This window comes from Pelodiscus sinensis, chromosome 32 (genome assembly GCF_049634645.1).
Source record: "Pelodiscus sinensis isolate JC-2024 chromosome 32, ASM4963464v1, whole genome shotgun sequence".
Taxonomy (NCBI): Eukaryota; Metazoa; Chordata; order Testudines; family Trionychidae; genus Pelodiscus; species Pelodiscus sinensis.
The window spans coordinates 5,764,042-5,787,392 of record NC_134742.1 but is presented as its reverse complement, the minus strand read 5'-3'; the positions used below and the strand labels follow the sequence as shown (position 1 = coordinate 5,787,392).

Sequence of the window (23,351 nt, the reverse complement as noted above, 5' to 3'; positions counted from 1 at the left end):
CGGGGCCGGGCGGGGCGAGGTGTCGTGTCGGCTGCCGCAGGGCCTTGTGGCCGCCCATTCGCCCCCCGAGGGCAGTTTCCTGCTCCCTGCACCGCGCTCGCCGGGGAGGTGGCAGAATTTCCCGTTGACACAAACGCACCTTGCCGGGGCGGGGCTGCAGTTCCGCCCGGGCCCGCTAGAGGCCGCTGTGGCGCCGCGACCCGCGCAGCTGCGTTCTGGTGCTGACAGGCGGGTGCAGGGAGCTCAGGTCCCCGCCTGCCCCTCTGGCTGCAGCCTCCTTCGGTGCATGGGGGAGAACCTGGAGCCCAGGCGGCCGCCCCTTTTGTGGCTCCTCCAGAACCTCTTCCTGAGATACGGGCTGCACTTTTCCCTGCCCCCGCTTATTTCAGGGTCCCCTTCCCCCATCTGTGGTCCATACAATGTCGTGAGACTCCCTTGTCCACTTCGTCCTGGCCTTGGCCAGAGCTGCCATCGACCACACGGGGGGGGGGGGGGGGGCTCGGACAGGTGAAATCAGGAGGCGCAGAAATAAGTCCCCCTATCCAGACAGAGTTGTCACTTGGACAGGGAGTGTCAAGGCTGTTCTCCACTCTGGCACGACAAATGCCAAAGTGGGGGCCTGCAAAAGCACCCCAAGACCTGGTCTCTACAGGTACAAAAGCTTCCCCTCAAAATCCTAATACCCGGATTTTGGAGAAATCCACTGCCACTACCCAAGTAATGTCCAGCAAAAAACAGGGAAGAGATCACTTGGGAAACCTCCTCCCTCAGGTAAAACTCTCCCCCTGCCCCAACCTCCTTTTTACTTGGACTTGGGAAAAACAGAGGGGATTTACAGACAACAATGGACTCTGCCCTTAGAATTAGGCACTGAGTCAAAGGACACAATAATCGGCCAGTACCAGTTAATTAGAAAAAGAAACAAACTTTTATTATCAAAACAAAACTACAGTTGCAAGCAGAGTAAAGTGGCTAAATGGGAAGAACCACCAGTTGATATACTCACGGGAAATCCCTGGGTTAAAACTTAGTTACAAAGAAAGACCAAACTCTTAACCAGCTCAGACATGATTTCCAAGTACCCAAACCAGGAAAACAACCAATCCTGATAGACTAGCTAAACTTTTTCCTACTTACACCTTGTCAGAAGTGGCGAGGAGTCCTGTGGCACCTTATAGACTAACTGAAGTGTAGGTGCATAAGCTTTTGTGGGCAAAGACCCACTTCGTCTTTGCCCACGAAAGCTTATGCTCTTACACTTCAGTTAATCTATAAGGTGCCACAGGACTCCTCGCCGCTTTTGCAGATTCAGACTAACACGGCTACCCCTCTGATACTTGTCAGAAGTGCATCCTTGGAGACAGAAGTATCTCCCATATCCTTTAGCCTTGAAGAAACTGCTCTGCTTTTCAAAGGAGGGAAAAATAAAGACTCCTTTACCCCACTTTGAAATTCCAACCTGCATTGTTATTGGCTGACCAGATACCTGGGTAGAGACAGAATTAGTCACCAGGTGCTGGTCAGCACTCCTGAATAAGATAGGGAGCTATTTAAGTGCTGCAGGAGATACGAGTGGAACGTGGGAATGGAAAAGCAAGCAGGGAACGTAACATGAAGAACAGAAGAAAGTCTTGACAGCCATGGTGATGCTGATAACATGCATGGCAGACTCATATGACAGCCAGATTCACAGGTACTGCTTCCATCCCATGCTAAGCCATATTCCCTTCTCGCTAAGTTGCATAGCCTCCTCTCCCAGGGGCCCTAAAGGGGTTAGGGTTGATTTTAAGGGGAGCCTCACATTAATCTCTCTGTGATGTGCCCCAGCACAAGAGGCTGTCTGTCAATCTCACATGCATGTGTGATTATTGCATAGGGGGAGGGATAGCTCAGTGGTTTGATCATTGGCCTGCTAAACCCAGGATTGTGAGTTCAGTCTTTGAGGAGGCCATTTAGGGATCCGGGGCAAAATCTGTCAGGGATGATGCTTGCTCCTGCTGTGAAGGCTGAGGCCTGGACTCAATGACCTTTCTAAGGTCCCTTCCAGTTGTAGGAAATAGACATCTCCTTTCATTTCATTACTGAACATGGGGATTGCAATACATTGCTTCCCCTTCTCTTCCCCCAGTTCCTGCCCTGATTTCTTTTTCTGATCCTTCTTTCTTGTGTTCCCTAAATAACAATAACTGTAACTTTATTTATTGTGTTGCACGAGGGGGGTTTACAGGTGTTGAGGCTGTTCCCCACTCTGGCACTCCAAGTGCAGAAGGTAGGGGCCCACCAATAACCTTAAATACGATTCCTCTGCAGCCTTCTGCTTACAAAAACTTCCCAAGGTCACAGATTCCCTCCCTTGGGAGTCAGCTGGCACCATCAAGTGTAACAATAACCCCCTTTTTCTTAAACCCAGGAAGAAGCACTTGAACTTCTTCCAGAGGGATACCTTAAGCTCTTTTACCACAAGAGAGCTTGAAAAAGAAATAAACAGAAAACAAACTGCAGTCTTTGGGTGTGTCTAGACTACAGGGTTTTTTCGACAAAAGTGGACTTTTCTCGACAAAACTATACCTGCGTCTACACTACCACTGAGTTCTGTCAACATAACGTTTTGTCGACGGCGGTAAGCCTCATTCTACAAGGAATAACGCCTTCTGTCAGCAGAGTTCTGTCGACAGAGGGTGTTATTGCATCTACACTGTCCTTTGTGTCTACACTGTCATGTCGACAAAGCATCTTGCTTTGTCGAAAGAACTGGATGTAGTCTAGACTCTCTTTGTCAGCAGAAGCTTTGTCGACAGATACTGTCGACAAAACTTCTGTCGACAAAAGCCTGTAGTCTAGACGTACCCTTTGATAGCTGATTTCTTAGTCTAGGCATGTATACACAGACCTCCTGCTAATTTTCAATACACAAGAATCAAATCATCTCATTAAAAAAGGTGATTTTATTAACAAAAGTATATACTTAATAAAGCTTATATGGTTTCTAGGTGTAACAGAGTAACTGAGAAAAACACATTAAAACAGAGAAACATAGTATCTCTGGGTGCCGCTTAGCTATATAGTGAATGCGAGGAAGTACATGGATTTCACACAGAGAAGTTTAACCAAACAACAACAAAAAAATAACCTGATCATGACTAAATATACACTTCTCTGTCTACTCTTGCTGGTCATAAGTATCTGGAGTCTGATGCTGTCCAAGGTCTGTGCTAGATCTGGAATCCCCCCGAACGCATGGAGGTGCAAGATAGTCCTGGTTTCTTCTGCACTGTGGGGACCGACCAATACTCACTCCTCCATTACTTAGAGAGGAACTGCAGCTATGTGTAATCACACCCACCAGCATGATCAAATCCGGTGTCCCTCTTGGACCTTTTTTATTTCTGCCACAATAACAGTGACTCACCCTCAAGTTCCGTGTTCTGATATCTGGATCTAAGGTCTGCATCAATTCTATGGGGATTTTGTCGTCTTCTCACTGATCTGCTGGGAGCTCTGCTCTGCCTGTCTGGACCCATTGCTACCATTGCCACATGGGAACCCCCCGTCAGTTTAAACTTCACAGAATGGTGAGATACCTTCCCCCCAGTATAGTCTCCTGACCCTGCCTTATGTGATCAGTTAGGCTACGTCTACACTGCTGGCTTTTGCTGTTAGAGAGCATGCAAATGAAGCGCTAATTAGCATTTTGCCACGCTTCATTTGCATAATCTATTTGAGCCGTTTTTGCGCAAAAACAAGCAGTGTAGACATTTCCTTTTTGTGCAAGAAACCTTTTTGCTCAAGATCCTTCTCCTTCTCTGGGATGTCCACACTGCTTGTTTTTCTGCAAAAATGGCTTGAGTAGATTATGCAAATGAAGCATGGCAAAATGCTAATCAGCGCTTCATTTGCATTCTCTCTTCTGGCAAAAGTCGGCAGTGTAGACAAAGCCTCGGGGTACATCTACATTGGCACGATTTTACGCAAATAGTTTTAACGCCAGAGTTTTTGCGTTAAAGTATTTGCGCAAGAGAGCGTCTACACTGGCATTTGCTTTAGTGCAAGAAATGTGCTTTTGTGCAAAAGCATCCATGCCAGTGTAGACACTCTCTTGGGCAAGAAAGCTCTGATGGCCATTTTAGCCATCGGGCTTTCTTGCGCAAGAAATTCATGTTGCCTGTCTACACTGGCCTCTTGCGCAAGAACAGTTGCGGAAGAGGGCTAATTCCTGAGCGGGAGCATCATAGTTCTTGCGCAAGAAGCACTGATTTCACGCATTAGAATGTCAGTGTTCTTGCGCAAGAACTCCCCGCCAGTGTAGACAGGCAGCATGTTTTCGCGGAAAAGCGGCCGCTTTTCCCAAAATCATGCCAATGTAGACACAGCCTCAGAGTTTGTAAAGTCAATTTTAAGTTAGATTTAATATTGTAACTGGTGTGTGTGTTTCTCTCCCCTTGTACGGTTACTACCTAGAAACAACTTTCATTGCTAAGCTGGTTGCTTTCCTCTTTTTCTCTTTCCCCTTCTCAGGGCTGTTGTTGGGTTCCCCATTCACTCTGCAACAACGCTCCTTGCATCTAAGCTACAGCCCCCATGGTGTCCAAAAATCTTGTGGGGTTTGCTCACCAAGGGGGTTACCTGCAGTGTAGTTGTGGTGTGGGAGTGGGGATAGGGAGGTGCTGAACCTGGGGGCTTATCAGGGTGGCAGCTTAAAGTGCTGTTAAACTAGCCCATGGAGTCCAGAGGCACAAGAGGGTCACAGCTTGGCATTGCTGTGCAACCAGCCTGCTGAGTCCAGGGACAGATAAGGACTCAGCTGCTGAGTGCTGATTAACCCGCCTCTCAGACTGCTGTGGTAGTAGGTGTGTCTGTGTGTGCCTTTCATTCTAGTGTAGGAAGAGCCCAGCCCTGGGGAACCTAGAACCTGCAGGAGAGCCCCATTGGGAGGGAATTGGCAGAAGGGAGAAATATAGCCCCCGTGGGAACACAAATAACACAAGCAGCAAGTTAATAGAATTATAACACCAAGGATAACCCTAATAAATGAGCATGCCCAAAAGTAACAGGCAAATCTGGTAACAGCAAGAGGCAGTTAAGGAGAGATGCATCCAGAGCGCCACACCAGGCCATGAACAGGGCTGCCCAAACCTTCACCAACAAACAGTTCCAGCTGCCTTTTCTGTCCCATGTGTTATTACACAGACTGTTTGTCCTGCCCCATCTCACTCCCCTCCCCAGCCTCTTGTCAGAGTTTTTCTAGCTCCTTCATTGTCCTTTCCATACTGCTTGGCCTTCACTGAGCCAATGAACCACTCACAGGTAAGTGAGAGTCTCTTTTGCAGTCTGGGTGGGGTGTTAATAGCTGTGTAGAGAGCAGGGACAGAAGAATTATAGAAATCAGAATGTGTGGGTCAGATCAGAGCCTAATGGCAATTGTTCTGGTCTCACTGATGGGTTTTATCTTCCAGGTAATGGGGCTCAAATTGTGCTATGGAAACATCCAGGTGTCCTTGCAACTGGGACTGCTGTGGTTATCCTCATTGCTTTAGCATCAGCTCTGGGAGGTAAGTTCCCACCCTCTGAAGAGTCAGTCTCTGGGACTTTCTGCCTTTGTGGTGCCTTTCTCCTAGAGTTTGCAGGGATCGTGAAAGGTGATTTAGTCCAGTCCACTCCCCTGCCTTCATGGAAGGACTAAGTACTATCCTTTACAAATTTTTGTCCTAAGTGGCCTCCTGAAGGCTTGAACTCCTAACCCTGGGTTTAGCAGGCCACTGCTCAAACCACTGAGCTATCCCTCCCTGCTAGCTACTTCTGGGCTTTTGTAGACAAGAGAGTTTTATAATGTCTGATGTACTTAATGGGTAGTGTGAGAATAAATGTTAAGCAGCTTTAACTCTGCCAACCACCCTTCTCTGGTTAGCAGGGAGAAACAGTCTTCTAGGCCTGTGCTAAAGATGCATCAGGCAGACACTGCGGCTACGTCTACACTGGCTCTTTTTGCGGAAAAGCGTCCGTTGCCAATCTAGACGTGGTTTTCCACAAAAAAGCCCCGATTGCCAGTTTTGCCATTTTTGCCAGTCTAGACACAGCCTGCATGTGTCTGTATCTGACGTTAACCTAGAAACAGATCAGAAGGGTCCTTGTGATTCAGCGTGATCACACAGCTGCTCTTACGAGTAATAAGAATACAACTCTACTATAAAGAAAATATGATGACGGATTAAAAGTATGTACTAACAGAAGCCTTGTAGTGGAACTTTAAGCAATAGCGAGATGGGGTGTGGGCATATGTGTGCCTGTGTGTGTGAATATGCATATACCAGAATAATGTTACGATGGCAATAAATGTGGTGTTTTGTCTTCTCGCCCCGGAAAGATATCCCGTGAAATTCTTTCAAGGATAAGAATCAAGACAGGTTGAGGTTCCTCTTCCTGGCCCGTGGTACAGGTTTGCAGTTTTTGTATTGCATACTGTGTGCTGAAAATATTGTTAGCGAGGTTAAGAACTATTAGTAAGTCCCAACAATTGGTTAAACTAGGATGAGAAGTTAATAAACGTTAGACCTTTAAAATGTTAAAGGACCAAGAGGTGTGGGGGGTAGCTGAGGAGCCCACCCTCCTTTAAATTGGTAGTGGGACAAAGCCTGTGTCCGTGGAAAGGGGCCAATCAGCACGGAAAGCAAGATCAGGCCCAGATAAGCAGGCTTGAAAGCAAGCGAGATTGGAAAACAGGTTGAGAGTCCTGAGGGCGCAGTGGCAGGAGTAAAGGAAAGCAGTAAGTCCAGGCATTGGAAATTCAAATCCCTGAAATAAAATGTGGAGTGGTAACATCTGAACGAAAGAACTTGTCCTTTTGGAGATGAGCAAGTATATTAAGGAAAAAGAGCGAGATATTAACTCTGCAGAGCCTGGAGGGAATGGAGACATCAGAATGTTGTAAAAATGCTAAAAAAAAGAAAAGCGTAATAGGAAAAGAATTCTTGGTTTCTTTGCAGCCTTTCTGAAGGAAAAATGGGCAAAGAGACAATCTGATTAATATTTGACTGTGGACACGTTAGTTAAATTTACTAAAAGAGCAGAAGGGGTTTCTATTGAGACTTCACTGCCCAAATGTATAAAATTTGTGCGATCGATGCACAGTTGTGTAAAAATAATTAAAGTAATGTAAAGGAGATTAAATAAAGGAAAATGCATGCATTTATGCATCTCTGTGATATTTTTAGGACCTCCTCAAACACTCCTGTTTTGTAGGTCCGTAAAACTCTGTTTTGTAGGCTTCAAATGACTTGGTTTGGTTTGGTTTGGTTTGGTTTGGTTTTGAATAAAGCCAATTCATTCAAAGTTGCAAAAGTGACTAGACACTTGTTGCCAGACACAGGTAACTAGTGTTGCTTGGCTTTTGGTATTCGACATGTAACCCTTAAGGTATCTCAATGCTAAGAGAAAATGTGCTGTTGGACCAATCTTTATACCCCTGGGGGCCCGTATCCTCTTTCTTATCTAAGATGCCAAATTCTACTGGTCTGTTTTGTGGCGCCAGTTCTTACAAGCAAGTTTCAAGTTAATTTACACTTGCAAGAGAGATAACTAAATTGTGAGCACTAGACATTTTTTACTGAGCGAAAGATTCCTCCCCCCGTGGACGGCTGTGTGTTCGTATCAATATGGGTTAAGTCAAGGGCACTCCTTGGCAGCCTCTTGGTCAGCAATTGGCATATCTTTGTTTACAGCCATTCACGGTCACAGCAGCCTGGACCTTCTGTTCTGTGTGCCCTGCATGCTCCAAGCAAGCAAAAATGGATGTTACAAGGGGGGTTCCTGTCTGGCTACACGGGGCATCCCTCAGGGCGGAACAGCCCCTGCACTCACTGGCGGGAAGCAGAGTGATAGGACTCTGGGAACAGAACAGGCCATACCGCCACTGCTGGCACCAGAACCCTGGCCAGTAGTCCCCTGGGCACATCGGCTAGGACAATGGGGGGGGGGGGTCGGAGCAAGAGGAGGGAAGGAGTGGAGCAAGGTTGGGGGGGCAGATGGCAGAGCAAGTAGAGGGAGAGGCAGGGTCTCAAGTTCAGGGGATTTGGCTTTTCCTTGGGCTGGGTGAGGGTCACGTGGTCTGTGCCCCCTCCCCTCATGTGCCTCCGCGCCAGTCACCCCTGTGTGTGAACCTTTCTGCTTTGAGGCCTGCATGGAGGAGGGCAGGGGGCAGAGTGCCCTGGGGCAGGCTGTCCCCTCACTGCCTGCCGGGGTATTTGTTGCCATTTGCTATGAAGCAGCAGGTACTGGCGGCTCTCAGAGAGCAGCCGTGTAACCCACAGGTCTGATCTGTTCTCAGAGTCTCTGTGCTCCCGTGCCTGCTTGTTCTCCACTGAGAGATGGGAATGATCTCTCTCTCTTTCTTGGGCTCTCTTTCTCTCTTGTTCTCTCTCCCCTTCTCTTTCTCTTCCTCTTTTTCTCTTTTTCCTAGTGGAAAGATCTATACAGCTTCCTCCCTACTCCCCTACTTCTCCTGGGTGCCCGGAGAACTGGATCAGAATCCAGGGGAAATTCTATTATTTTTTGAAGGCCGAAGGGAACTGGACCGACAGCCAGAAGAACTGCTCCTCACACGCTGCCTCCTTGGCCACGATTGAGAGTCTGCAGCAGCTGGTGAGCTGCACGGACGCTTTGTGCCAAGCCCGGCAATCGCCGGCACCTCAGGCCCCACCCTGAAGGGCAGAGGGGAGTCGGGTACCTCCCGGGCTGCGGGCCAGAGTCGGTGCGGTTCTGCCTGGGGCTCCAGCCTTCCCCACCCTCCAGCTGCTCAGCGCCGCAGTTTGAGACTCTCCCTGTGCGGGCAGAGCTGGCTGCAGGCCCAGCAGTAAGGCCCGAAGAAGAAAGGGGCTTTAGGGACTGGAGCCTGAGGCCCCCTCAGCCTGGGGCCCTGGCTGCAGCCTGTAACACTCGTGTTCTGGGCCATCCCCATCCCAGACCGCTCCACTCTCCTGAGGTACATGCCTGGGAGCTGGGCTGGGGCCAAATCACATTGTTTCCTAGCACCGCAGTGAATACAGGGGTGGAGCATCCCCTGTTGCCGGTCCCAGCTCCCCTCACCCCGGTAATCTCCTGGGCCCTGCCCCTTGAGGAAAAGGGACTTGGAAAAGGGATAGAGTAGGGGTGGGAAGAGGTGGGGTCAGATGGAGCCTGGAGTGCTGGTGGGGAATTGTCCATGGTCCTGCATCTTCCTAGGGCAGGCGCTAGGTAGGGTCCTATCCTAGCCCCCTCCCCAACTTCCTGCCCTGACCCCGCTCCCCAAAGTGGAGGTTGCACAGAGACAGCGCTTGAATGTAATGTGTTACTTTTACCCTTGCTCCGCAGCTCCGCAAAGCCCCAGGGTTCCCTCATGGCTAGGGTGGGGACAATTCAGTCCTGTGCTCCCTGCCCTCCACTGCTCTGCCCTGATGGCAGGGGTCTGTCTGCCCCCTTCTCAGCTCCTTTTCCCCCCTGGCCCTGCTGCGCCCTGAGAAGGAATTGCTGCTCAATTCCTGCTTCACCCAGTAGGTGCCACATCCCCAGGAGCAGGGAGAGAGAAGGGTTAACACTGATCTGATCCGTTCACCCAATCACAAAGGCTGATGTCTCTAGAAATTCCCCCCAGCCAGCACTCCCTGAGGTGTGGGACAGCCCAGAGCCAGGGTCTATCACAGCTGATGGCTTTCATTGTATTTCAAAGGCTTCCCTGGTGCCCTACCCAGGCAGACTGGACCACTGGATCGGCCTCCGGAAGGACGCAGGCGGGGTCTGGAGATGGGTCAATGGCACCGAGTTCGACCATCGGTGAGTCTGTTTCTCTGCGTTGGGTGGGAGTTGATGGAAATGCCCCACTGGCTGCTTTCACCTCCCCTCCTGCCTGGAGTGGGGTCTGGGACTGATGCAGGGAGTGGGGGATCCTGACGGGTTTTGAGCAGGGGCAGCAGGTTTGTATAATTTTTGGTGGTGCCCCATTAGCCACACCCCGACCTCCGTTAACCATGTCCCAACCCCCATTAGCCACACCCTCTTAGCTCCATTAACCTCACCCCTAACCCCCATTAACAGGCCTCTGACCCCCATTAACCAGGCCTCTGGAGGTTACACGCTCGGGGGAAGATGGACACGTGACCAGAAGTAAAAGGTGTCATGTCACCCGTCTCGAAGGGCTTTTCCCACCATTCTCCTACCAACAGGGATTAGTTTGGCCCCCACCAAACCCCCCTCATGCAACTATCCTGCAAGTGCATTAACCCAATGTGTGTGCCATTAACTCAGGAGTAGAGAGCTGGGGGAAGTGTTCCCTCTAAGGCTATGTCTACACTCGCGGCTTCTTGAGCAAGTAGAGCTGTTCTTGCGCAAGAACCCACAGAGCATCCACACTGCCCGCCTGCTCCTGCGCAAGGAAATTTACAGTATGGCGTGGTAAGAGAGGGCTTCTTGCGAAAGAGCTACGCTCTTTTCTAATAGGTGTAAGCAGCTCTCTTGCGCAAGAGGGCAGTGTGGATGCTCGGCAGGGATTTCTTGCACAAGAAGCCCCAATGGCTAAAATGGGATTTCTTACACAAGATAGCATCCACACGGCCATGGATGCTCTTATGGAAAAGCACAGCTCACACATGGCAGTGTGGATGTTTTCTTACACAAGACTTCTTGCACAAGAACCTTTGTGCAAGATGTTCTTGCGCAAGCAGCCACCAGTGTAGACATAGCCTAAGAGTTTCCTCGCATGAGCAAAATGAATTGTGTTGTGCAGCAGTGTTGGCGCCCAATTATTAATAAATATTTTAGAAACCTTTACCTTTTCTCTCTCCTCCCCTTACTCCATCATCTCCCCTGGTGCCTGCTGGCCCCCAACCCCTCACCCTCCTCTGCTGTCCTGACTCCTGCCTTTCTCACTGCCCTCAGCCCTCCTGAGACCTGCCCCCCCTCCACCAGCGCTTCTCTCCCCCCTGTGCCCAATCCTCCAGTAGCCCCACTCTGATCATGTGAGCTACCCCTCCTCATCCCCTCTCCTAACTCCTCCCTCTACGCACCTGCCCTTCCTCTCTCCTATAGTGCAGGTCCCTCCCCTGCAGGTGTCTGCCCTTCTGCTTCACCCCCAGAATCCCCTGGTACCTGCACCTTCCCTTAGCCCTGCACCCTCCTGGTGCCTCCCCCTTCCCTCACTGTTTCTGCCCCCTTTGCCCTCTTTTTCCCTGATGCCCACCCGCTCACCACTCTCTACCTCCACTTCCCTCATGCCCCCCTGTGCCCTCACACATGACTTGCTCCATCCCCACCTTTCTCATGCCCACCCCTTCTTTCAAGCCTTCTCCCAGCACCTCCCCCTTCCCCTGTAGTTTCCAATGCCCTTCCCCTCTCCTCTCCCAGCATCACCCTGTCCCCCCCCCCCCCACTGACATCTCCCCTCCTGCCCTTTTCCTCATTGTCTGCACTTGACTCCCTGGCATTTGTCTCTCGTCCATCTTGTCCCTTGGTGCCTTCCCCTTTCTTCCCCCTCCCCCTTTCCCTCCTCCTCCACACAAACCTCTTCCCCTCCTCCTCTCCACAAGCCCCTTTCTCTCCCACCCCTCTCCCCTAGTTTTCCCCCTTCGCCTACCTTCTACCTTCCACTTTGGGGGGCCGGAGTCTGCGCTCGGGCCTCAGAAGTCCCCTCACTCTGAACCTAGAGCTAGGCCACGTGGCGCAATGCCGTGCCGAGCAGTTTTAAAGTCCCAAGCTGTGACATCATGTCACACCCGGGTGTCTCCCTGCTCACCTGTAAACGCCGCTCATGGCAGCAGCAGGCAGCAGTGCGCACCGGCAAGGGGGAGCCGGAATGAAACCTGCTCATAGCAGGGCCGGTCCGGGGGGGGATGCATGGGGGCAGGGGCTGGCAGGTGGGGGATGGGGCCCGCTCCAGGCGTGGTTGGGGGCGGGGGGAGAGAGACCCATCTCCAAACATTGGTGGAGCAGGGCCCCCGGCTCTGAATATTGCTGGAGCATAGGCACCACGAGCCCGTATAACTCACTGCCCATGGTTGTGAGTGCAGCAGCAAATCTCCCCCTCCTGCACTGTCTCCCCCAGTCTCTGTTGCTGCGCGCTGACTCTGGCTCCGACTGCCTCTGGCTTGCAGGTTTGAAATACAAGGAGGAGCCGACTGCGCCTACCTGGATAGAGACATCAACGTCAGCAGCTCCAGCTGCAGCAGGCTTAGAAGATGGCTCTGCAGCAAACCCAATACCCCTCTATAGTGAGGGGTGCGTGTTGGGGGAGGGCACTTGTGAACTCAATGCAATTGGAGACCAAATATGACACAGCCTGGATCTGGTCCCGCTTCATGTCCCCTACGTGTGTTCAAGAAAAGGGGCATAAAGCGAGGAACAGCCACAAGAACAATACAGATTCGAGGTTTCACAATTTAAAGTAAACTTGGTTCGTGGTGAAGTCCCTCAATGCAGGGTCTCAGTAACGTTTCTGCCCAAAGACTCAGGCCAGATCAGCTCCCAAAATCCAATGGCTTTTTTCTCTTGTCATGGGTGAGAAGAGAGAGGTAGAGAGGGAGGGAAAGTTTGGGGTGCTTTTGTCCCTCACTTCTGTAGTCCAATGCTCCTTTGAGATGCAATCCCCTGAAGATCACCCCTCTCAGCAAAGCTAATTCAAACAGTAAAGAAGCAACATGATGTCTGTGGTGACATGGACTATGCTGTTTCTTCTCCCCTCTGGCTCCTGAAAGGTGGATTTTCCTTGTCTCCCATCTTCTCCCTCTCGCGCTCTGAGGATCCTGTTTACAACTTGTATGTAAACCGAGGGGAACTCACTTTGACTTGTATGTAAACTGAGTGGAACTAGGTGTACTGGTAGTTCAGAATAGGAAGCCTATTCCGAACTACCTACTCCATGCCGTGTGTAGCCGCGGGCACGGACTCCGAACTAGCGGGGATTTAAAAATGGCACCGCCCGACAAAATGCAAAAGAAGCCCGGGAAATTCAAATCCCGGGCTTCATTTCCAACATCGGTTGCCTACATTAACCACCCTAGTTTGAACTAGGGTGGTAGTGTAGACATACCCATAGAGACTATTCCAAATGTTATACTCTCTCAGGCTTACAGACACTGCTTTGAATTTATGATTGCTAAGGGGGGGGGTAATCCGAACTAGCTAGTCCGTGCCGCGTGTAGCCGCGTGGCACGGGGTCCGAACTAGCCGGCATTTAAAAATGGCGCCGGCCGGCTTTATGCAAATGAAGCCCGGGAAATTCAAATCCCGGGCTTCATTTGCAACTTCATATGACTACATTACCCGCCCTAGTTCGAACTAGGGAGGTAATGTAGACATACCCGGGCTGATGAGAGATTTGCGGGGCCCAGGACAGCACAATTTCATGGGGTCCTCCCCTTTGGAGAAAAAAATAGAAAAAAGGCATCTAATGTGCAAATTGAAGGCTATTTTCATATTAAACGCGAATTGGGTAAATTTGATAGAAACTTAATTTAGTTGGATAAGTTTATTTTAATTATATTGTAATTCATTTGTAAACAAAATTCTGCATTAATAATTAAAAAATTTCATTTGTATTTAAGTCTATTATAGCTGTCTAGCTCTTTTGGCAGCACATTCTTCAATTATGTCTTTAAAGTCCATTTCTTTACACAGGTAATTTTCCAAAAAGTTTAAAAATCCTTCTTCACAAACAAATGTCACAGCAACCACGTGTCATTCATGTTAAAATTCGACACTCTCCAGGAAGGAATGAACAAACACTTAAACTATCTTACCCATTACCAAGATAGCTTCCCCAATTATCACCTCTAATACCATTAGCTCACAGACATCCCACTCTCCCCACCTCTAATAATATCAGTTCACAGACACTTACCTTCCTTCCTTCCCCCCCCCCCCCTCCGATCCTCCTGTTCTGAAATGTGATTTGTCCTTTTCATATGTGTTCATTTTTTTAAATTGTATCCTTTGGTATATATGGGTGTGACTATTTTCTTCCACTATTTGATCTGAGGAAGTGGGTCTGGCCCACGAAAGCTCATCATCTAATAAACCGTCTTGTTAGTCTTTAAAGTGCTACATTGTCCTGCATTTTGCTTTGGCTCTTCTTAGGCTCCCCAGGACTCCTCTCCCCATATAATGTTCTTAGTCCTCAGATATTCCAGTACAAACAAACCAAATTAACAGGCAAAGTTTCTGCAACCCCTCAGGTAGCAGCCTATATACCCTAACCACAGAAAACGTATAGCTCCACCCAAAATGAACAAGACTTTACCTCTGCAATTTCCTTTCCTCCTAAGCAGCCATAAACTACCCTCAATATCCCTTTTTTGTCTCAACAACATAGAATATGTAAGCGTTTTTACCATAACCCGAGAGCTGAGCAATTCCTCTATCCTGACTGGCTAGTAGGAGTACACTCCGCTGACTCAATGAGAATGAGGATCCTAAATAAACCAATGAGAAAGCCTCTTTTCTTTCCTTCGCTCTGTTCACCTCGACTGTCAACACAAACAGCTGAAGTGGCCGGTGCTCGATCTTTCAGAAGGCATGAACGGAACAAGGCTCTTGCCTGGTGATCTATCGCTTTTCCTCTAGTCCCAGCATCTGGCATTCCGAGTTTGGGGACCTCTAGAACCTGGGATTGGATCCTTGATAATCTTGTCTGATAAATTCACCCGCTTTGTTTAAAAACCATTCCTCCCCACCCGCACCAAATCATCTGTTGAATTCCTTCATAAGTCGATTGATTTGTTTATTCATTCCTGTTCCTCTTTCAGTTTAGAGACAAGGCGGGGAAATTTAACATTCGTCGAGAGAAAACAAATCAAATACTGGTCCAGTCTGAGCACAGAACTGTGGGTGTGTGCAAAGCTTTACTGTTGTTGTCCCCCACCCTCCTTGTTCCCCCTTCTCCTTGCTCCCAAGCAAGCGATGGGTCATTCATTAGGAGCAAGGCTAGAGAAAGAAACACTCTCTGGCTCCGATCAAGATGCCTGGCTGGTGTGGAATAACAGGAGGCCTCAGGTGTCTCTTGGAATTTCAGGGTTTCAGACACACACTTTTCGAGGAGAGCCAGAGAGGCCGAGACAGGAAGGCCAGGAAGTTGATTCAGTTGCGCCAGGGTCCACGCTATAGTAGCAGCCTACAGCAGCTCTGGCTTCCAGTGGGTGGCATGAAGGGGCGAGAGCGGCTCCGCTCAAAGTGCCTAGTAGTGGAGAGCCAACCGGCTTCTAAAGAAGAAGGGTGGGGTGGTGCTGGAGACCGGAGAAAACTGCAGGCAGCCAAAAGAAAAAGAGAAAAAAGACGCCGCCTAGAAGGCAGTGGGTGGCTTTCGCCAAGTTCATCCGGTGGAGCGTGGACTTCTCCAAGAACCGCAAGGAGCGAGCCCTGACTGGAGTCGACGTCCAGAGGAACAAAAGCCGCATCAAAGCGCTCAAGGACACTTCACAGCGGGGCCTGTTGAAGCGTGGGGCCCGGGGCAGCCGCCCCGCTCGCCCTGCTCTATATCCGCTGCTGTTTCTAAGTCAACGGGAAGCAAAAGTTCCTTGTACCCTTCACAAGCAGCTAACAGATCTCAGGAAGGTTTTGATCATTTTGGAGAAAAGAAGTGGCAGGCAAATAGGGTTGAATCTGACCAAGTGGGTCTTTGCCCATGAAAGCTTATGCTCCAATCCATCTATTAGTCTATAAGGTGCCACAGGACTCCTCTTCGCTTTTAAAGGATACTGATGGGTCTTACCCAGACAGAATGTTCTTGAGCATGGGGCGCTACTGCCAGATCCAATAGCTTCCCAGATTGCCCGGTCAACAAGTGGACAGGTGTTTGGGCACTCAGAGAATGAGTCTCTTTCAGCAGAGGAGTCTGTCAGAGCTGGGTAAGCCTACACTTGTTTTATTCCAGCACTCAGGTGTCCCCTCTCTTACTCTGGATAGTAGCTGCTGCCGCCCTTCTCAATGGCCTGGTTTTTATTGAAATCAGAAACAGGTTGAGAGGAGCTAAGAGTTACCCTCTCACTTGTGTTCTAATGTAGGGGCTCAGGATGCAAGAAAACACAGTTGGTTCCTAATTAATTTATCAGCTCTCTTCAGCTATGTCTACACTTGCAGCATCTAGCTCGAGAAATATGCAAATGAGGCTAAGTGTGGAATATTGCAGAGCCTCATTTGCATACCTAATGAGCCACCAATTTTGCAGAAGAGGCTCTTGCGCCAGAAGGAGCTGTCTACACTGCCCTTTCTTGCGCAATGCCGCTATGCTGATTATTTTTAACAGCATTGCACAAGCAGGCCTGGTACAGAGTAATACAAGCAACAGAAATAATTTTTGCTAAGGCGCAAAACTATTATTCAAAGGGGTTGCGTTGCAAGGAGGGGAGCGCAACTCGGAACCAGGGCAGCAAAGAAAACACAGGTAGGAAATGTTTTGAGACTTCACATCCTGTGCTCTGCCCCTTTTCTCTATTTTTAACCCCGCTGCAAAATGTAGACAGCGGAAATTGACACGTCCTATGGGCAAGAGAAGGGCGAAGCTTCCCCAGAGCTACTGAGCCTGCTCCGTGCCCCTCACTTCTCCCTAAGTGGCAGAGTTTTGCAGGGAGCGGTTCTGTTCAAATCTCTGTCGGCTTCTCTCCCCCAAGGGCTTCAGAGATCGGACCTGCCCACGCGTGCCCAGCACCCACGGGGAGACAAGCGGGATGGGGAGCCTGGGGTTCAGCGCGATGGGGCTGCCCAGCCCCGGGGTATTTCAGCACACGGGGGGTGGGCAAGCCCTGCCAACGGGGGCGGGAGTAAGGGGAGGAGCAGTTGCCGCCCCCCAGGGCCCGGCCATGGCAGGGGGGGCCCGGAGCTCCTGGCCGCCGCGCGGCACCAAAAGCAGCTGAAGCGTCTTTGAATTTCGCGCGCAGCGATGGCGCCTCCCCGCGCAGCTGCAGGGGCTTTTGATCCATCGACCGCGCCGCGCCGCGCGGAGGGCAGCTGCCCGCGGCTTTGTGATGGGGCGCGGGGGCCTCTGTGGACTGAGCGGTGAGTGCAGCTCGGCGGGGGAGATTTGCTGGGAGGGACAAGCGGGGGATCACGCGGCCCCCAGGATGATCGGGATTTGCTTCTACCTGGGGCTGGGACCAAACTGCCGGGAGCTGAGCCCCGCTTGGGGGCAGCCCTCACGAGTGGGAGGATGAGAGGGAGCCGGGACCCACACGCAGCGGGGCTGCAGTTGTATTTTGGGGGGCGGGTCTCGGGGCGCCCGGCCCCAGCTGCTCCCCGTTTGGCGGGGTAGCGAGGGGTAGCGAGGGCGGTGTCGGGGCGCGTTGTGTGTCAGTGTGTCCGTTGTGTGTCAGTGTGTCCGCTACAACAGGGCCAGAGCCGCTCCCTGCAGTACCCTGCCACTTCCAGAATGGTGAGAGCCAGATGAGCAGAGAAGGGGGAGAGTTTGGGGTGAAGCCAAACTGTAAAAGACAGACTGCAAGGAGCAGAGAAACGTCAGTGGCACCCACGGTAAAAGAATGGATCAGATTGGCAGACTGACAACCTTGAAACGGAGCAAGGACTCCAGAAGGACGATTGACAACAGGATGAACCTTGGAGAGATGTTTTGGGAACACTCACATCAAAAGATAACATTCCGGTCACAAGCGGACAGAGCGAGATCCATGGATTTTAACAGAAGAAGGATTATAACTAGCAGGGTGCTTTGCTATGGAACTTTGGGTTCCTCTGCCACACTGTCTCCAGAGGAGTATTGCATCCATCCACTGACAAGACCCTGCCCCCCCCCCCTCAATCTACCTGGCTCTGCCTGTCTCCAACAGTCTGGCCCAGTAGCTACCATTGCCACATGGGAACCCCCATTAATTTAAACTTCACAGAATGGTGAGATACCTTTCCCCCAGTATAGTCTCCTGACCCTGCCTTATGTGATCAGTTAGGCTACGTCTACACTGCTGGCTTTTGCTGTTAGAGAGCATGCAAATGAAGCACTGATGAGCATTTTGCTACGCTTCATTTGCGTAATCTATTTGAGCTGTTTTTGCGCAAAAACAAGCAGTGTAGACCTTTCCTTTTTGTGCAAAAAACCTTTTTGCTCAAGATCCTTCTCCTTCTCCAGGATGTCCACACTTAGGGTTTTCTGCAAAAATGGCTTGAATAGATTATGCAAATGAAGCGTGACAAAATGCTAATCAGCACTTCATTTGCATTTTCTCTGCTGGCAAAAGTCGGCAGTGTAGACAAACCTCAGGGTACATCTACATTGGCAGGATTTTACGCAAATAGTTATAACGCCAGAGTTTTTGCGTTAAAGTATTTGTGCAAGAGAGCATCTACACTGGCATGTGCTTTGGTGCAAGAGTATACCCTGGAAGAGCCTTATCATCTGCCCAGGCTGGGCCTAGTGTCTGGGCCATTCCACAGGTGGGTATTGCACCTCACAGCACAGCCAGGGGCACTGGGTTCCAGAGCAGACAGCTGCCCCCCCCCCCCCCCCCCCAGGGTCATGAGGCACCAGAGCAGGCTATGAAGGGACAGAAGAATTATAGAAATCAGAATGTGTTGGTCAGATCAGAGCACAATGGTAACTGTTCTGGTTTTATCTTCCAGACAATGGGGCTCAAACTGTGCCATGGAAACATCCAGGTGTCCTTGCAGCTGTAATCGGGGCTGCTGCCATGGAAACATCCAGGTGTCCTTGCAGCTGTAATCGGGGCTGCGGTGGTCATCATAATTGCTTTAGCAGCAGCTCTGGGAGGTAAGTTCCCACCCCCTGAAGAGTCAGTCTCTGGGACTTTCCACCTTTGTGATGCCTATCTCCTAGAGCTGGCAGGGACCTTGAAAAGTTATTTAGTCCAGGCCCCTACCTTCACAGAAGGATTAAGTACTGTCCTTTAACAGATTTTTGCCGTAGGTCCCTAAATGGCCCTCTGAAGGGCTGAACTCACAACCCTGGATTTAGCAGGCTAATGCTCAAACCACTGAGCTATGCCTTCCCACCACCTGTCTGCTCCGGGGCTCTTGTAGACAAGAGAGTTTTATAATGTCTGCTGTACTTAATGGATAGTGTGAGAATAAATGTTAAGCAGCTTTAACTCTGCCGGCCACCCTTCTCTGGTTAGCAGGGAGGAACAGTCTTCTAGGCCCTTGCTAAAGATGCATCAGGCGGACACTGCATGTGTCTGTATCTGACATTAACATAGAAACAGATTAGAAGGATCCTTGTGATTCAGCGTGATCACGCCGCTGCTCTTAGGAGTAATTAGAATACAGACTCTACTATAAAGAAAATATGATGAAGGATTAAAAATTTGTACTAACAGAAGTTTTGCAGTGGAACTTTAAGCAACAGCCAAGATGGGGTGTGGGCATATGTGTGCCTGTGTGTGTGAATATGCATATACCAGAATAATGTTACGATGGCAATAAATGTGGTGCTTTGCCTTCTCGCCCTGGAAAGATATCCCGTGAAATTCTTTCAAGGATAAGAATCGAGACAGGTTGAGGATCCTCTTCCTGGCCCGTGGTACAGGTTTGCGGTTTTTGTATTGCATACTGTGTGCTGAAAATATTGTTAGCGAGCTTAAGAACTATTAGTAAGTCTTAACAACTAATTGGCTAAACTAGGATGAGAAGTTGATAAGCATTAGACATTTAAAATGTTAAAGGACCAGGAGGCGTAGGGGGTAGCTGCGGAGCCCACCCTCCTGTAAATTGGTAGTGGGACAAAGCCTGTGTCCGTGGAAAGGGGCCGTTCAGCACGGAAAGCAGGATCAGGCCCAGACAAGCAGGCAGGAAAGCAAGCGAGATTGGAAAACAGGTTCAGAGTCCTGAGAGCACAGTGGTAGGAGTAAAGGAAAGCAGTAAATCCAGGCATTGGAAATTCAAATCCCTGGAATAAAATGTGGAGTGGTAACATCTGAACGAAAGAACTTTTCCTTTTGGAGATGAGCAAGTATATTAAGGAAAAAGAGCGAGATGTTAACTCTGCAGAGCCTGGAGGGAATGGAAACAGCAGAATGTTGTAAAAATGCTAAAAAAAAGAAAAGCGTAATAGGAAAAGAATTCTTGGTTTCTTTGCAGCCTTTTGAAAAATGGGCCCTTTTCCAAAGGAACCTCTGTAAATAATCCGGGCAAAGAGACAATCTGATTTAATATTTGACTATGGACACGTTAGTTAAATTTGCTAAAAGAGCAGAAGGGGTTTCTATTGAGACTTGACCACCCAAATGTATAAAATGTGCACGATCTATGCACAGCTGTGTAAAAATAATTAAAGTGGTGTAAAGGAGATTAAATAAAGGAGAATGCATGCGTGTATGCATCTCTGTGAGATTTTTAAGACCTCCTTAAACACTTCTGTTTTGTAGGTTTGTAAAACTCTGTTTTGTAGGCTTCAGATGATTTGGTTTGGTTTGGTTTTGAATAAAGCCAATTCATTCAAAGTTGCAAAAGTGACAAGATGCTTTTTGCCAGACAGAGGTAACTAGTGTTGCTTTGTCTTTTGGTATTCGACATGTAACCCCTTAAGGTATCTCAATGCTTTATCAGGTTCAAAGTCTTCTGATAAACCAAGTTATGACTGATACAAGGGGTAGCCAAAACCAAGAAAATGGGGAGAGATTCTGGATTTCTTGTTCAGTTACTACCTGAAAATAAAGGTAAAGGTTTGCAAAGTAAAGAAACTCTACAAATTTTGCCACCTCACAGTTTACCTCTCTCTTCAGATAATTTATGAATCTGTTGACTAGGATTGGTTCCAGGACAGACCCTTGGGGGACCTCACTAGTTACCTCTCTCCATTCTGAAAACTGACCGTTTATATCTACTCTTTGTTTCCTGTCTCTTAACTTTTACCAGTCCACGAGAGAACCTTCCACATGACAGTTTAGTTTGCTTAAGGTGAGGGACCTTGTCAAAGGCTTTCTGGAGATCATTATATCCCCTGGATCCCTATAGTGAGTCAGTGTGGGTATGCGGTTGACCCTGAAAAGGAAACTCTCTCTAAGACCCCCTACTGGTCTTGGCCAGAGCAACCCAGCCCCACCCACAGGAAGCAAAAGGGTAGGGCTGGGAGTATAAAAGGATGAGCTCAGTTGGAACAGTTGAGTGAGCCAGCCAGATGCTCTGGCCGAGCTCCCTAGAAGAAAGGCCCGGCTGCCTCAACCGAGAAGGGAGGACAGGCAGCAGCTGTCAGGTCCCCTGTCGGGCCCAGGAGACTGGGTTGGGCCTCTTGGGCTGCTGCTGACTGGTAAGGGGCACACCAGTTCCTGACATGCCCCAAAGACTGGCCTGGGTGGTCCCAACCGCTGGCAAACCCAGGAGATTGGCCTGCGCTGCCGGGACCACTGATCAACCCTGACCCGGAACCCATAGACACACGGCCAGCCCCACTGTCCCCGGTGGATCCTGAGAACCAGAGGCTGAGGAAGGTGGAAGTGGGAAGTGGCCCAGGGACAGCCAGCATTGGGTCGGCTGAGGAAATGGAGGTCAACTGGTCGGCGTGTTGCAGTTAGGATCCCCGCTGAACCAGTGGCATCCCGCACTGCCACTGTTAGGGCCCTGGGCTGGGACGCAGTGAAGCGGGCGGGCCTACATCCCCCCTGCCACTCTTCCCTTTGGGGGGCAGATTTCCCCTGAGGGGATAATCCCCCTGTGCTTGTTGGCTTTCTTCCAAACAAAGAGACCCGACCTTGCCCCCCCCCCAGCCTGCAGACAGGCCTGCCTGTTGGATCTATTTGTTTGTTGCCCCACCCTGATTAAGGGTGCAGCTTTTCTAAGCTGAGGCTCAGCCTGACTCCAGGCCCGAGCCCCTGAACTGCTTTTGGGGTTTCCTTTGGCCTAGGATCTGGACATTTGGACTGCGGCTCAGCTGGGCTATAGGCCAGAGACCCTGCCTTTACCCACTGGTAGGCCAGCCCAGGAGCCGGGTTCCCTAGGCCCCCGAAATGGTCTGGCCATCATTTAGGGTACATCTAGACTACAGGCTTTTGTCGACAGAGGCTTTGTTTACAGAGACTGTCAACAAAGCTTCTGTCGACAAAGAGCGTCTAGACTACAGCCAGTTCTAGTGTAGACGCAAAGGACAGTGTAGATGCAATAACACCGTCTATCGACAGAATCCACTTTTGTAGACACACCCCTAGTGAGGCAGCTTGGCCTCCCTCCAGCCAGAGACGAGTCCAGTCCCCCTTGTCCAGACGCTTATTGCCCCCCTCAAAGAATTCTAGTTGATTTAAGGTGTAAATGGTCTTAGGAAGCAAATCCAGCAGCAGCAGCAAGCCCAGCCGGTCACATCCACTTGTTGGGGTCTGATTCCCCCTAGTGGCCGCTCCGTGGAACTGGCTGAATTACTGCACCACTCTTAATCTTCTGTTGCATTTGGAGTGAATGCAACCCTATGCCATGGGCGGGAGGGACAAGGGGCCAGCCAGTAGCTGGTGGGACAAAGTCCCTAGGCATCTGAGAGAGGTAGCGGGGGGAGGAGAGGAGGCTATGTGACACCAGCAAAAAGGATCAGCCCCCAACACACCACACTCACTAGCAGGGGCAGGGGAAGTGGAGAAACACAGCCCCAGCTCTCTCTGCTCTCCCGGGGTGTCAGCTGACGGTCAGGGCAGTGTGTGTGTGTATGTTTCCGAGAAAAGGTTTAACGTCCGTGTCTTTACTGCTAGGACCGGGGTCCCGTCGCAGAGGGTGGCCAGCAGGTCAACAGACGCCCTGTTATATAGGAAGAGCTTATTACACCTTAGATTTTAGCTGCTAGAACACAGGGGTTCCTTTGCAGCGGGCAGCCTAGGAAAGGCTGAAAGGTGCCCCAATGGATCTTGTCACCTGGGAGTGACACAAATCCAAACGCCCAAGCTCTTCCTATGCCTGTCCCTTTATGACCGGCTGAAGTTCTTTTAAATTGTGCTTGGTTCTATTACAGCAACTGAAGGAGTCAGGTTAAAGCTTAAACAGTTACAGGTTTATTAAAAGACTTATAAAAGCATATGATTACAATGGCTATTGCTCTTTTTCTTAACTGTTAACAAATATATATATAGATCTTAAAAAGTGGTTACAGGAAAAAGGTAAAGATAGAAAATAGAAATAATGGTACCAAATGACAGCTTAATCTTTAAAGAGCTCTAACACTATATATATATATATATATATATATATACACTTAAGCAAAGGACCACATCCAGGTACAATTTTTACCCCTTTCTGTGCCTCTCGACTCCAGCGTGTCAGGCCCTCAATTCCTGGGAAAGACAAATACGAGGTGGGCGTCCCCTCTGGAACTTCGGGAGATCAAACACCTAACCCGACCAGCAGATAGATGGTAAATTGACACTAAGGCTATGTCTAGACTGCAAGCCTCTTTCGAAAGAGAG

The 23,351-nt window shown here is 49.8% G+C and overlaps 2 protein-coding genes across 5 annotated transcripts in view; both read left to right on the top strand.

The window, feature by feature from the left end:
- The first annotated feature begins 1,289 nt into the window (after positions 1–1,289).
- On the top strand, positions 1,290–13,556 carry LOC142823208 (C-type lectin domain family 2 member D-like). The gene is made up of 5 exons (XM_075913819.1): positions 1,290–1,693; positions 5,454–5,549; positions 8,453–8,634; positions 9,698–9,801; positions 12,114–13,556. The coding sequence occupies exons 1-5, from the start codon at positions 1,675–1,677 to the stop codon at positions 12,229–12,231; spliced, it is 519 nt and encodes a 172-aa protein (XP_075769934.1). The 5' UTR covers positions 1,290–1,674; the 3' UTR covers positions 12,232–13,556.
- Positions 13,557–16,802: 3,246 nt separating this feature from the next.
- Positions 16,803–23,351, top strand: part of LOC102462874 (C-type lectin domain family 2 member B-like) — a 39,032-nt gene continuing 32,483 nt past the window's right edge. For all 4 annotated transcript variants that reach the window (XR_012898502.1, XM_075913812.1, XM_075913815.1 and 1 more), the window contains exons 1-3: positions 16,803–17,007; positions 18,580–18,615; positions 18,662–18,727. Coding sequence is in view for 3 of the 4 variants with exons in the window: in XM_075913812.1 (XP_075769927.1) it covers positions 16,977–17,007; positions 18,580–18,615; positions 18,662–18,727 (133 nt within the window). In the remaining variant the exon portion in view is untranslated. The remainder of the gene's footprint in view (positions 17,008–18,579; positions 18,616–18,661; positions 18,728–23,351) is intronic.